The 13,527-nt window shown below is 44.9% G+C and overlaps 3 protein-coding genes across 14 annotated transcripts in view; 1 reads left to right on the top strand and 2 right to left on the bottom strand.

The window, feature by feature from the left end:
* LOC117590453 (Ca(2+)/calmodulin-responsive adenylate cyclase) overlaps nucleotides 1-6,174 on the top strand; it is a 38,246-nt gene extending 32,072 nt beyond the window's left edge. For 4 of the 12 annotated variants that reach the window (XM_034283073.1, XM_034283078.1, XM_034283074.1 and 1 more), the window contains 9 exons: nucleotides 64-245; nucleotides 315-425; nucleotides 523-763; nucleotides 843-1,209; nucleotides 1,306-1,480; nucleotides 1,539-2,634; nucleotides 3,489-4,654; nucleotides 4,859-5,565; nucleotides 5,623-6,174. In XM_034283073.1, coding sequence (XP_034138964.1) covers nucleotides 64-245; nucleotides 315-425; nucleotides 523-763; nucleotides 843-1,209; nucleotides 1,306-1,480; nucleotides 1,539-2,634; nucleotides 3,489-4,654; nucleotides 4,859-5,565; nucleotides 5,623-6,104 — 4,527 coding nt within the window. In that variant the 3' untranslated portion in view covers nucleotides 6,105-6,174. Of the gene's footprint in view, nucleotides 1-63; nucleotides 246-314; nucleotides 426-522; nucleotides 764-842; nucleotides 1,210-1,305; nucleotides 1,481-1,538; nucleotides 2,635-3,488; nucleotides 4,655-4,858; nucleotides 5,566-5,622 lie in introns of those variants that run through there. The other 8 variants (XM_034283086.1, XM_034283084.1, XM_034283081.1 and 5 more) reach the window with 7 other exon arrangements.
* Nucleotides 6,175-8,539: 2,365 nt separating this feature from the next.
* LOC117590455 (antigen 5 like allergen Cul n 1-like) lies at nucleotides 8,540-9,359 on the bottom strand. The gene has a single exon (XM_034283089.1). It carries the CDS (start codon nucleotides 9,326-9,328, stop codon nucleotides 8,555-8,557), a length of 774 nt encoding a protein of 257 aa, XP_034138980.1. The 5' UTR covers nucleotides 9,329-9,359; the 3' UTR covers nucleotides 8,540-8,554.
* A 952-nt stretch (nucleotides 9,360-10,311) lies between these two features.
* Nucleotides 10,312-11,245, bottom strand: LOC117590454 (antigen 5 like allergen Cul n 1-like). Its single transcript, XM_034283088.1, has 3 exons — nucleotides 11,100-11,245; nucleotides 10,626-11,035; nucleotides 10,312-10,565 (listed from the first exon to the last, which is right to left on the bottom strand). The coding sequence occupies exons 1-3, from the start codon at nucleotides 11,229-11,231 to the stop codon at nucleotides 10,331-10,333; spliced, it is 777 nt and encodes a 258-aa protein (XP_034138979.1). The 5' UTR covers nucleotides 11,232-11,245; the 3' UTR covers nucleotides 10,312-10,330.
* Nucleotides 11,246-13,527: the final 2,282 nt, after the last annotated feature.

The following is a 13,527-nucleotide window of genomic DNA, read 5'->3' as shown; positions in this document are numbered from 1 at the left end:
AGTATTTGAAATACTACTTTTATCGCTGAAATGTACTTAAAATGTATGTTGTTTTTTTTATAGTTCACTTGCGTCACGGATCATCCCTGCTCGGGCAATACCACGGCCAATGCCTGGTCGTCGAGTCGCCAATTGGATCCGCATTTTTTCTCATATCCCAGCGATGCCCATCGCAAGTGCTCGCTGCCACAGTACGTGTCATTGTCAGCGGCATTTGCCTTCCTCTCAGTCTCAGTGTTCCTCAGGTAAGAGGCAAAATGGAGGCACCAAAGGCGAGCACCTAAATGTTGACACACTTCTCTATTGCCACACAGATTGCCCATCATATTCAAGTCGCTGCTGGTACTGGGTATGGGCACCATTTATGGTTTGTTCATTGAACTGTCGCACCAGAACATCTTCGAGTGCTACGACCATCGGGTGAAGTAGGTCACTTTATTTTTGGTCACTAATCGAATTGATCCACACACACATACACACACACACACACACACACATAACACACACGCTCTGTGCTTGCAGCGCCTCGATTCCGCTTCATTTGATCTCATTGGCGCGCATTGTCATCTTTATGATTGCCATTTTGGTGCATGGCCGCCTGGTTGAGGGCACCGCCCGTCTGGATTTTCTCTGGCAACTGCAGGCCTCACAGGAAAAGAAGGAAATGGATGTGCTGCAGGAGTCGAACAAGCGCATTCTGCACAATTTGCTGCCCGCTCATGTGGCTGCACATTTTCTCGATGCACAATTTCGAAACAATATGGTAAGCGTTGCCCACCTATTGACCCACTCGTTGAAGCACTCTCTTTTAACCACTGTTTATGTCACATTTTCTTCCGCAGGAGCTTTACCATCAGAGCTACGCCAAGGTGGGCGTCATATTTGCCAGTGTTCCGAACTTTAACGAATTCTACACCGAAATGGACGGCTCCGATCAGGGGCTAGAGTGTCTGCGTTTGCTCAACGAAATCATTGCCGACTTTGATGAGCTGCTGAAGGAGGATCGCTTCCGTGGCATCGATAAGATCAAGACCGTTGGCAGCACCTACATGGCCGTGGTGGGTCTTATACCAGAGTACAAGATTCAGCCCAACGACCCCAATTCGGTGCGTCGCCACATGACCGCCTTGACGGAATACGTGAAGGCCATGCGGCTGTCGCTACAGGAGATCAACAGTCACTCGTACAATAATTTCATGCTTCGAGTGGGTGAGTAGTCATGGCTACAGAGAGAGAGAGAGACCTCTTTTAACGAATTATAATTATCCAATCTCTTTTCTCTTTTCTGACTTTCTTCCTTGATAGGCATCAATATAGGGCCCGTGGTGGCGGGTGTAATTGGTGCCCGAAAGCCGCAATATGACATCTGGGGCAATACGGTGAATGTGGCCAGCCGCATGGACTCCACGGGTGTCCCCGGTTATTCCCAGGTCACCCAGGAGGTGGTCGACAGTCTGGTGGGATCACACTTTGAGTTTCGGTAAGAGAATTGAGATAAAACCAAGTGCAGCCTCTTCCTAATCTCTCGTTCAACCTAGATGTCGTGGGACCATTAAAGTGAAGGGCAAGGGCGACATGGTCACATATTTTCTATGCGACAACAGTAGTAAATCTCTGAATGGTGAGGTACGCAATGCCATGTCCCTGCCGCAGAGCATGCACGGTCCCGACTACTACATGAAGGCCTCACAATTCCCGGATAATCGCGTCAATACGGACACCTACAGCAAAAAGGAGAACGGCCATTTATACACTGCGGTGGGCGGCGGCGAGGAGCAGCAACTGCTGTTGCAGCATCAGCACAAGCAGCTGGATCCAGTGCCGCTGCCAATGCCAATGCCAATGCCACTGGCCCTGCCCGCTCCACCACCGCCGCACCATCTGCACCAGCAGCAGCAGCAGCGTCTCAACAGTAAGCTGCAAAAGCAGCCAAACTTTATGGCCAATGGGGGACTGCCGAATATTCGCGAGAACGGCCACAATGGGGAGCACCAACATTACATGGTGGGGGCCTCAACGACGGCGACGACTACGACAACAACACCGTCATCTGCTGCTGTCCCTCTACCCCTGGCTGTGGCAGCCCAGAACCAGAACCAGAACCAGCACCAGATCCTACTCCAGCACCAGATCCATCACCAGCACCAGCTACAGCTCCAGCACCAGCCCATTCCTTCGGTAATGTTGCGCGAATTTAATATCATTGAGAATCCGAATCCCGGTGGCAGGCATCCGCATCCCCAGCATCAGCAGCAGCTGATGGAGCAGCTACCGCCGCAGCTGCTTGCCCAGCGGCCACAGCATCATGGCAGCCTGACCATGGATGTGGCTGGAGTGCTCGGTGGTGGCGGTGGCGGTGGCGGTGGCGGTGGCGGCGACTGCTTCATGATGCCGCGGCGTGATCGTGATCGTGAACGAGATCGTGATCAGCTTCAGCTACGCACATATGCGCCGCCGCCCAGCATGGCGTTGCCCTTTAACCAGCATGGCCATCATCCAATGCATCATCTCCATTCGAATCCGCATCAGAATCAGAATCAGCATCAGCCATCGTCAGCCACCAGCCTGGGGTATGGCCACTGCCGTGAAAGCGAGCCGCTATTGCATGCCAGCAGCATCGCGCCGGTAGCCAAGGTGAGTGATGAAGATGAAGACGATGACGATGATGACGTTGACGTTCACATCGATGTTGTTGAAATGGAGAGGCTCTGGGGCAAGGAGATTTTGCTATGAATAAACCAGAGCTAACCTCCAGTGTAGACTAAAGATGTAGCCTCCAAGTACCTGCCCATCCCCATACCCATACCCATCCTCCATTTGTAACTAACTTTTAAACGGAACAAATTTGTATATGCATATGGGACAAAAACTAAATGTCGTAGAGCAATTCTGTGAAAGATTCAGTTGAGATTTCAATATGTAGCTTTAAGGTTTAAGCTTCAGCTTATAGGCCCTTTGATACCTTGCTTTGATAATTGCAAGGAAATCAAAGCAAAGAAGATTAGTTTGTATTTTGTTAAAGCAATTGTAGATAAAATATCCCTTCTTATGTTTTAATGCACACAATTCTTTCAATTGTCGAGCACTTATGCTTTTTTTATTTTGCTTAAGGGGCACAGAAGGAAATAATTCAGAGAAGTATAAAAACGTACTATAGTCCATGGGTAATCCCATTTGTGGTACCTTTATCCGATCAATATCTATCTATATACCTGTGGTTTGCTGGTGATACTTGTATCTCCTGTGCACCTCCCCCTTACTCCCTCCATTGCACTCAATTCTAATGCTCTCAATGTGATATCTGATGAATCTCTCTCTCTCTCTCCAAATGTGTGTCTAACTCTCTTTCTCTCTGTGTTCCACTCTTCGCATGCCACACACACACACACACATACACACGCACATCTCTGTCTCGCTCGCTCATCTCTCCGCTTGCCACATTCACCACAAAAACACACACACACACACATACCGACTAATCCCATTAGATCATGCCCATGCAGCATGCGCCAAAGTACGAGCCACCACGTTACACTTCTCCCAACACCGTGTTGTCACAGCATCCGCATCAGCAACAGCAGCAGCAGCAGCAGTCGCTTCCTGCGCCCCAGCAGCAGCAGTTGTACGGACACCAAATGATGCAACAGCAGCAGCAGTATGCCATGTACTCGCAACAGTTGCCCATGGCGGTGCCAGTGCCGCTGCCACCGAAGCCAACGCTGCGGACATACATGAAGCCGCTGCCCAAGCTGCCGCCAGAGTTGGATGAAAGCCGTGACATGTCCTCAACGGATGACCTAAGCTCTCGGCCGCACTCCCCGTCTATGAGCAGCTCCGATGAGAGCTACTCGAAAACAACGGAGGGCGAAGGCGAGGGCGATGAGGACTCGCCCAGGATCAATGGCAGCCATCACCATCAACAGCTGAATCGGAACGGCCATCCCGTGGGCTACAATCTGCCAGGCGGAGGAGTGGGAGGAGGACTCGTGAATCCTCTACAGTGGCTGTACCCATGCGAAATTCAAGTGGATCCCACCTCGCCGGTCGTGGACATGACCCAGCTGCAGGACTTTGAGCTTAGCTCCACCACCGAGAGCCAGGGCCAGCACACGACCAGCAATGCGACGAGCAATACCCAGAACAAGGGCGACAGTTGCAACAGTTTCGATTACCAAAAAGCAGGAGGATCCACCCAGGTGGGGCACACTACAGCAGCAGCTGCAGCAGCCACAACCAAATCCCCCTTCGAAAGAGAGCTGCAGCGATTGCTCAATGAATCCTCAAGGGCACGCTGCCTGGCAGCAGCCAACGCAACAGAGCTGTCCACCAATGGAAAGCAAATTAGCTATTCCGTGAGCAACAGCAAGCTGGCTGGAACGCAGGGAGGAGCGGGAGCGGGAGCGTTAGCCGGCACAGCAGGCAATGGCAGCAGCGGTGGCAGTGGCAGCAGCAATGGTAATCTCAGCGGTGGCAGCAACTCGAATGGCAGCGGCAACAACAATCATCAGAACAATCGCGATCGCGAGCAGCAGGAGCACGAACTGATGGGCAGACTGCCGGCCAGCAGCAGCTTCATGATCGCCAAGCATCCGGTGGGCCTGGAGGCCATCAAGGAGATAACGCGCAACAAGAATCCCTCGGAATCGAGTCAAATGTGAGTGTTCCATAACCCCACCACCACCACCACCACCACCACCACCACCACCCAAAACACTCATTTCCATGTCCATAAGAGAGGTATGCGGTGTGCGGTAAAATACTTTCATTTGGTTGCTGGTTTATTTGTCTGTTTTATTCATTCGATTTACTTCAGTTTGAGAATTGTTTAAATTTATTTATTTGCCAATCATTTGTGCAGGCAAACTTCGGACACGGAATCCTGCGAGATTCTACACGAGAATCGCAATCAATTGCATGCCCTGTCGCATCCCAATCAGATGATGGAGCAGCAGCAGTCGCAACAGCAGCAGCGGGCACATCGCCAACGGCCACGCTCCAAGGAGCTGCAATACAGCCACGAGAGTCTGGATGGTCTGCAGGAGCAACAGCAGCAGCAGCAGCAGAGGCACCCGCGCTACCACCACCATCACCATCATCACCACCATCATCATCATCAGCAGAGACAGCAACTCCAGCAGCAGCAGCAGCGGTACAACCATGTGCAGGAGCAGGAGGAGCGTGACGATACAGAGGATAACCTGGCCGACGAGGAGTTCGAAGACGATGAAGTGGGTCGGGATGTGCGACAAAAGCGCCTGCTCCAAGCCCCAGGAGAGAAGCAAAAGCAAACAAATGGGGATAGCGACGACGATGATGATGATGACGATGAGGATCGTGAGGATCATGAGCATGAGCATGAGCAGAAGGAGCAAAACAATATGCCACCGATGACAAATGGCGGTGGTGGCTGTTCTGGTGGCCTGCGCACCGGCGGCCTGGAGTCGAATGTGATAAACGATGAGCTGAAATATGGGGCAGCACATCTCAACCATCAGTCGATGGACTCCAATCCATTGGAGAGCCAATCGGAATGGTCCGACGATGATTGCCGCGAAGAGGCCACAGGTAAACAGGTTTTTCCATAGGTTTTTAAATATGTCTAAGATCTTATTTCTGTTGTAGGTGGTGCCGAGTCCACTGGCTATATTACGGATGAGCCTGGACTGGAGAACATCTCGCTGTTGAATGAGGCCGGTCTCACCGACGCAGAGGGAGCACTCTCGGATGTCAATTCGCTGTACAATGCCCCCGATGTGGATGACACCTCAGTGTCGAGTCGCGCCAGCTCAAGGTTGCTCAGCCTGGATTCGCTGAGTGGCCTGTACGATTGTGATCTAGACTCGAAGCATGAGCTGGCCATAGTAAATGCCTCGCACAAGATAACCAGCAAATTTGGACCTCCACCATCACCGGCACAACACCAACAGTCGCAGCAGCAGCAGAATCAGCAATTGCAGTCTCAGTCTCAGTCTCAGTCTCAGTCTTTGGTTACGGCTTCGTCTTTGGTTTCGGTTCAGGTTCCAACTACTCAGGCGCAGGCACAGGCACAGGCACAAGCCCATTCAAAATCGCAATCGCAATCAGCGGAAGAGCTAAGGGAATAGAATGGAATGAAGGAGGAACAGCACTCAGAACGTTGTTATTGCTATAAAATGCAAAAAGGTGTCTATTAAAACTTAAACAATAAGCGACAGAAAACACCCAAAACTAAAGATAAACATAAACCTATATGTAGAACTAGAGGACACAAAAGAACAGATAAAGTTAAAGATATATATTTATGTACGGTAGAAGACGGAGGAGAACGAGAGGAGTCAATTCTCTACCCTTTTGGCACACAAGCACCCACACCCAAACTAGATATTATATATAGTATATACAGGAAATATCTATATTACAATTATTATTCGACAATTAAGATGCATATAGTCATGCGGCCCCAGTTAAAAAAGAGTTCCAGTTACTATGCTCCTTCGAAACAAAAATGAACTTGAAAAAACAAAACTTGATATTCACTTGGAATCAAAAAATTATATAAATACACATACATATATACTCTGATATATACCATGATATGATATGCATTCATTTAGTGCGCTTAGAAAACACAATCCCTATCCCCCTGCCACCCCATTTGTTATTTATGTAAGCAGATAAGCATACTATTTATGTATTTGTATTACCCCCGAGAAAAATTGCATGCATGACACACATACATCCGCGTAAATGTTGTATATAAAAGAAGAACGCAAGAAATGATATATGTTATATATAGTATATATATATAAATATAAATTTTAAATGATATTAAGAGGGCTACAATGTCTATAGACTGCGGCACACCACACATTGAACTGAATGAAAAATTGAATTAAGTCGAAGAAATTAAATTTAATAATATCTAAAACCCATATTATATGCAATATGTATATTGAAAGGAAGCTTATGTATGTCTCCCTAAACTCTTCGAGAACAGGGCATACAAAAATCATACGTAAAAAAGTGCTTTGATTTGATTTGATTTGATTTTGAATTAATTGACTTTGGTCTTCTCCCCTACCATCCGTCGCAAAGCGTAGGGTCCTGTGCCATCATCTCTATTGTGTATATGTTCTACCCGTTGCTTAATGATCCTTAGTTTGTAAGTGCTGGAAAGTGGAGGCGACTAAAAGTCGGTTTTCCCCCCATTCCACCCTGCACAATTGTCAGAATTTCATTTGCTACAAAAAATAACATATAAAATAAAAACTACATGCGTTAATCGTCTTAGGATCTGATCTGTATATAGTATATGATGAAATATATATTCAATTAAAATTATTACTAGAACTCTAAGAGAACAAAATGTAGGTACTTGAAAATAAAATCTCGTACAACTGTGCAAACGATAAATACGAAGAAAAACAAAACAAAACAAAACAAAACAACAAATATTAAAGCAAATAAATCAATATTTTGTGTGTGAAATTTATAGAGTGCTATCTTTAGGAGCGCCAACAAAACAAATTATAGACAGAGAAGGAAAACAATAGCCACAGCAAAAGCGAAAACAAGAAATAAAAACAGAACTTTGAAGAACAATTGCAAACAGCCCACAGAGAAATAATTTGTCTTACGCAAATATTAAACACATAAAACATAAAGTCAAAAATGGAAAACTCAAATGAATATCTATATATATATATATACACACATATGTATGTGCCCCCAGAGAGAGAGAGAGAGATCCACATGCAAGGAAGAGCTGAAGGATATGCAAGTACTATATTTATTTTTGTGTACCAAAATAAAATGAATGAGGACGGACATTCTACATTCGAAATAAAACAAATACTATATCTACACAAAATAGAGAAGAGAGAGATCTGCAAATGGTAACCGTATGTAATACTATATGGGGCTGACACATAGACAACCTAACTTTTAAGGAGAACACAAACAGAGAACAAACAGCAACAGAATGAACCCTACTAACAAATAAATAAAAATGGCAGCATATCAAATATGTCAACAACAAAATATATATATTATACAAAAACAATAAGTGCAGAAAAAGAAACGTTTTACTGGGAATATTCAGAGGGTTCCAAATAAATATTTTCCAGGCCATAACTTAAAGGTACTTACCTGCTTATCATCATCGTATTTTTTCTAGAATTCCTACAGCTAATGGAAAAATTCTTGAACTGGAATTGTATTTGCCAGGCCTAGAGCAGTAAAAGGCTAAGTTTCAATCAGCCAGACAATTTGGATAATTTATTTAATGAGTAAAGGCATCAGCTCTGAATAACTAAGGCCTAACATTAGTACATTTTTGGGTTCCAGTACCCTAGTGACACACCTTTCAACTGTGTGGAACAGAGCGCAATTATTATTTAACCATCAAGTAAAACCAACAAAATGCCAACTAAAAAAGCAAGATAATATTATGTATTTAGAGAGGCTGATAGGCTGATACGGAGATAATTATCAGCATCAGAAAGATTTAAATTCCAAGAATTCCAAGATTATTCCATTTTATTTTTGTATATCCAATTTTGTGTGCTGATTTCTTTTAGTAAAAAAGATTATTCACATCGTAGACCTCATTGGCGCTGCACAGGTTCTTGTATTGGGGATTGGTGCCAGTGGTACATTTGGAGGCAGGTGCGTTGGGGCACGAACTGTACATCTTGATGCCGATTACATTGGTGGCCGCATAGTTGCAGGCCATGAGGAAGGCCTTGTACGACTCTCCCTCCACAGCGTAGGTGGACACGGCACATCCCACCTCCGTATTGCGATCGGCCACAAGGACGGTGAAGTGACCAATGGCCGGTCCCTGGTAGTTCGTGGGATAGGCATTGATGTAGGCCTGCTTCGTGTTCACAGCCTCACCGTACCACATGTCCACGCCCCACTCCACATAGTGCTTGATGTCCAGCGGCTCGTACCAGCCCATCCAGGCGAGGTTCTGGCCGGACCAGTCGAAGGCATCGGTATTGTGGCAGCCATCGTGCTTCATCTGGCAGCTCTTGACGTTGAGGGAGGCCAGGTAGGCCAGTTCGTCGTTCCACTTGATGGTAGCCATCCGACAGGCGGCGCTTAGATTGGCATTCAAACCCCCAGCAATGTCGTTGCGGTACGTATTCGTCCTGGCCACAATGGCGGCCTTCTGGTCATCGGTGAGGGTCAACAGGGTGGCGTCCTTGGGGCAACTAGAGTCCCAGGCCCCATTATTGTCGCAGCCAAGATTCTTTGTGCCGCCGCAGCTTTTCTTGCAGTAGTCCGTGGCCGAGGCAATGTCCAGGGCCAGGGCCAAAAACACAATGATCAGGATGTTGCGCATTTCTATTCCCACACTTGAGTGCTGGAGTTTCTGAGCGGGTTCCGGGCTTTTATGGGGAAACTGTTTAGTGCCAAGTTTTGTTATCAACATTTGACTAAATATTTACCAGCAGAGGATACTCGTAAAAGTACGTATACGTATCACTCAGCACCCACAATGTTGGTGACAAAATACATCGAGATAAAAAAAAAACCCACAGAGAAAACAAAGTATAAACATTGACAAGAGACGCGCTCTCCAGTTCTTCAAATGTGATTGCTTTCGATTGGAAATTATGTGGAAAACTCCTTCAATAATTCCATGGAACAATGGAATTATCGTTCACAAAGGTATATTATCTGTTCATATTGGTTAATGACAAGAAACATTAAATATTATTGCATCATCTGAAGCTGTTTGCTGCTTCCTTTCTATGGAAATAATTGCTTTAATCTGTTAAAAATTCTATTACACATATTAATCATATGGTAGGTCCATGGATTTCTCCACGTAAGTATATGGCTCTGAGGTGGTATATGTGCAGTAAATATAATTATTACACTCATAAAAATATCGATAGAACAACGTGTTTCTGGCCAAACAAAAGAAGAATCACCAGGTGCACCGATGACACCTGTTTGTCTAGCTCAAATGATTGTCCAACTTACAGACAAATGTTTAGAATTGAAACCATTACTATTACAATAATTAATAGTCTAAGTATTACTAGTTTTGCATTAAAACCATACTCTCCTGCGAATATTGTATCGAGCAACAAAAGCACAGACAGAGAAATCAATATTTGTACAGCTGTCGGCTGATGGTAATCACTCCGACTTTCGAGAGCACTACTAAAATCTAAAACTTCTTGAAGAACTAACATTTTATAAGATATCGGATATAAGTCCTAAGATTTATTACTTCAAGCATACAAGAACTTTTAACATCTTAGACTTTTGAGAAACCTCTCAAGACTATTTTAGCATCAAAGGAAATAAATATAATATGTAAACAGAAAATATTTTACACATCATATACCTCTGCTACCCTACACAAGCCTGGATAGTTGGGATTTGTGCCCGTTTTGCAGCCGGAGCCCTTGACACCACGCTGATAGACGGGACTGCCTACCCAATTGGTGGTGGCATAATTGCAGGCCATTAGGAAATTGTTCATGCCATTCTCCGTATAAAAGGCAGCCGCACAGCCGCAATGTGTGTTCTTCTCCTGGGCCATGGCAGTGAAGTGTCCAATTTGCCTAAAAGAAAAGCAAATCTAAGCAAGAGTCCAAGCTAAGTGGCTTAAATGAACCACTTACGGCCCACTCCAATCGCTTGGGTACTTGTTGATGATCGCCATTGAGGCATCCTTCTGCTCGCCCCACCACATATTCACGGAGGCGGTGATCAGCTGCGGTATGGTCATGCCCGATCGGGGTCCCGAGTAGCCATACATGGCCAGATTCTGGCCACTGGCCTTGAACGTCTGCGTGTTGTGGCAGGCATCGTGATTCATTTTGCACTGCTTGACATTTAGGGCCGCCAATTTGGCCAGCTCTGGGTTCCATCGCATGGTGGCCATTCGTTTGGCTGGCTTGTATTTTGCCATCAGTCCGCTGGCGATTCTATTTCGCCTGACGTTGTGCATCTTTAGGATTTGCTTTCGCTGGACCAGATCAAAAGTCACAGCAGATGGGGCGGGACTTGTGGGACAGGTCGAGGCCCAGGCCTGGAAAGTGTTTGTTGCAAAATCCAATCAGATCCTTTGCAGATTTATTGAGCTATCCACTTACACCATTATTGTTGCAGGCAATGTGCGTGGAGCTGCCACACAGCGCGGGGTCACAGTAGTTCGGTGTCTGTGCCTCGGCCAGAGCCAAAAGCACACCGATGATCGAAAACAGAGCCACAACCGGTCGCAACATCTCCACAAAGGTATATCAGATGTTCATCCGCCAGCTGGATATTCTTATATAGTGAGCCCCCAAAAGAGACACCATTGTTCGTGTTGTGGAGCGTGTCTCGATGTTTAATTTTACTTATTGTTCAGCTAATTTCAATATTTGTCTGCAAAGGCCCCGCAACTGTATTTGCATGGGAGATATCTGCAGTGTGTACAAGTGCCAATCCAGGGAGTGGAACCCGGCCACCAATCTCTGCCCAGGCATTTACGAAACGCAGAGAAAAATACCTCTAAGGATGTGATTGACATCTGGAAGGGTGTCTTGTTACATATTCCCAAAAACAGACTTAAATACCATTAAGGAAAGGCTAACATTTATCCATGGATCGTAATTTTTTTGTCTTTCAGAACATCCAAAATGTAGTTTTCTTTTCCACCCTGTTTAGGGTATTTGCCACATCGTTGGAGGGGAGTCACAACAATCTTAATATTGTTTTCATTCTTAAACACAACAAACCTAATTAAACAGTATTTAAAAGAAAATAAAAATAAATGAGTAAAACATTTCTGAAACAGTCCTATACAGTTCTGGTATTTGGCTTTAGAGCTATTCTTAGATGTTTCATCCGCTTCCGTTTGATCTTTCAATATAACTTGAATAAATAGAGGAAACATATGAGTACCAAAAGTGTTCATAACATTTTTTAAACGGCAGTAATTTTAATGATTCATTGGGAAAATATTCATTATAAAAGAATGCAGTAATATCAATAACAATAACACGACAAAATCAAATTTTTCCTCAAGGAACGAAACCGAAATATTCTGATCGATTTGCCTTTTGCTAATCAGGTTACCAATGATTCTTTTTTCACATATCTTAAGTATCTTACATCTGGTTGTAAAGAACTTTGCCATTCTGAAAAGGTAATTGATGCAGCTAGAAATTTGACCCAAGCACTTTGTGGTATGACCTGTTTAAATAATAATTCAGACGTAAACAAAACTCAGTAGTTCTCGGAATAATAATTTTTCAAATGTTTATAGATCGATTATTCCTTATGTTTTGACGAATAGATATGAAGGTATCAGCTGTTTTATTTTGGGTACAAAACCTTTAAACAGCAATCCCCAATAACTGTATTATCTTTCAGGAATCCTCGACGACTCTCGCCTGCTTAATGGGCCCCCTGCCGATACCGCCCGAGTTCTCGATGGCCGCTCGCGCCCAACTGGAGCAGAATCTGAAGGGGGTGAGAGCGAGGGAGGCGTTCTACCATTTTGGGGAACTGGTGGATCGGACTAACAGTAGAGCCATCCCGCGGATGGAGGATCTGCGAGTGTTCTTCTGGTTCGCCGCCGTTCTGCAGTTCCACATGTAATCTTCTTTGGAGAATGGCGTGCACGTGTAGCGGAAAGCATGGACAAAATTAGAATATAGAATATTGGAATATAGACATATGCCTGTTTGATTGTTAATCTTTCATCGATTAATAATAATATAGGTTTGGGAATTGTTTTTAAAACTGTTGGTCGAAGATCTCTGAAGTATCCCATAAGTTGATCCTCAAGCTGCCACGATTGGGGTTCCCCGGTCGTGGCTGCTAAATGTTTCAGCAGACAGAAAAGCAGTGCAGTTAATCGACCCCAAATTCGGTATTTCCCACTCGTTCTAGCTCCACCAGTAGATAAAATCAGAGAGAGAAGAGCTCTTTCCACATTGCTGACGGTAGGAATTAGGTAACATAATTTCACGGAGAGTAACATAGTCTGTAGAGTCAGGGAGAGAGAGTGAGCAACAGAGAGAAAGAGATTAGCAGCGACCGTCAATTCTAACAGAGAGAGGAGAGAACCAAACCACAACGATAAACGCCAAACATTCGGAGCAAAATTCTCACTCAGGTCACACGCATTTTCGGAGTGCAATTATTTGTACCTAATTACGCTACATAAAACTTTGTACACAAGCCACAGCTAAGATTTGTGATCAAAATAGTACAATAAACAAAAGGTAATCCTGGAGTACAAGTCTTGACTCATTTGTATGAGTATTTCACGTGTTTCTTGTTTATTTTTTGTATGGGAATTGTTATGCCTAAACTCTTGCTCAGAGAACTCTGAATAGAGGAAGTATCCCATAAATTGATCCTCAATCTGCCACGATAAGGGAATCGGTCTGCTACTGTGTCTGCGTTTGGCGAGGCGATGCTCTCTCTCTCTCCCTGTCTATCTGTGTATTTCGAATAAGAATTTTGAATTGGTAATCGTAAATTGATTGATTAGATTAGACGAATGTGCGGACGGAGAGCTCCACTAAA

This window comes from Drosophila guanche, unplaced genomic scaffold, assembly GCF_900245975.1.
Source record: "Drosophila guanche unplaced genomic scaffold, DGUA_6, whole genome shotgun sequence".
NCBI lineage: Eukaryota > Metazoa > Arthropoda > Insecta > Diptera > Drosophilidae > Drosophila > Drosophila guanche.
This window is presented reverse-complemented; position numbering and strand designations above follow the sequence as displayed.

Coding starts and splice junctions, on each gene's coding strand:
- LOC117590455 (XM_034283089.1), bottom strand. CDS start 9,328: ATGCGCAACATCCTGATCATTGTGTTTTTGGCCCTGGCCCTGGACATT.
- LOC117590454 (XM_034283088.1), bottom strand. CDS start 11,231: ATGTTGCGACCGGTTGTGGCTCTGTTTTCGATCATCGGTGTGCTTTTG. Junction 11,036..11,099: donor TTGCCTGCAACAATAATGGT/GTAAGTGGATAG, acceptor AACACTTTCCAG/GCCTGGGCCTCGACCTGTCC. Junction 10,566..10,625: donor CCAAGCGATTGGAGTGGGCC/GTAAGTGGTTCA, acceptor CTTTTCTTTTAG/GCAAATTGGACACTTCACTG.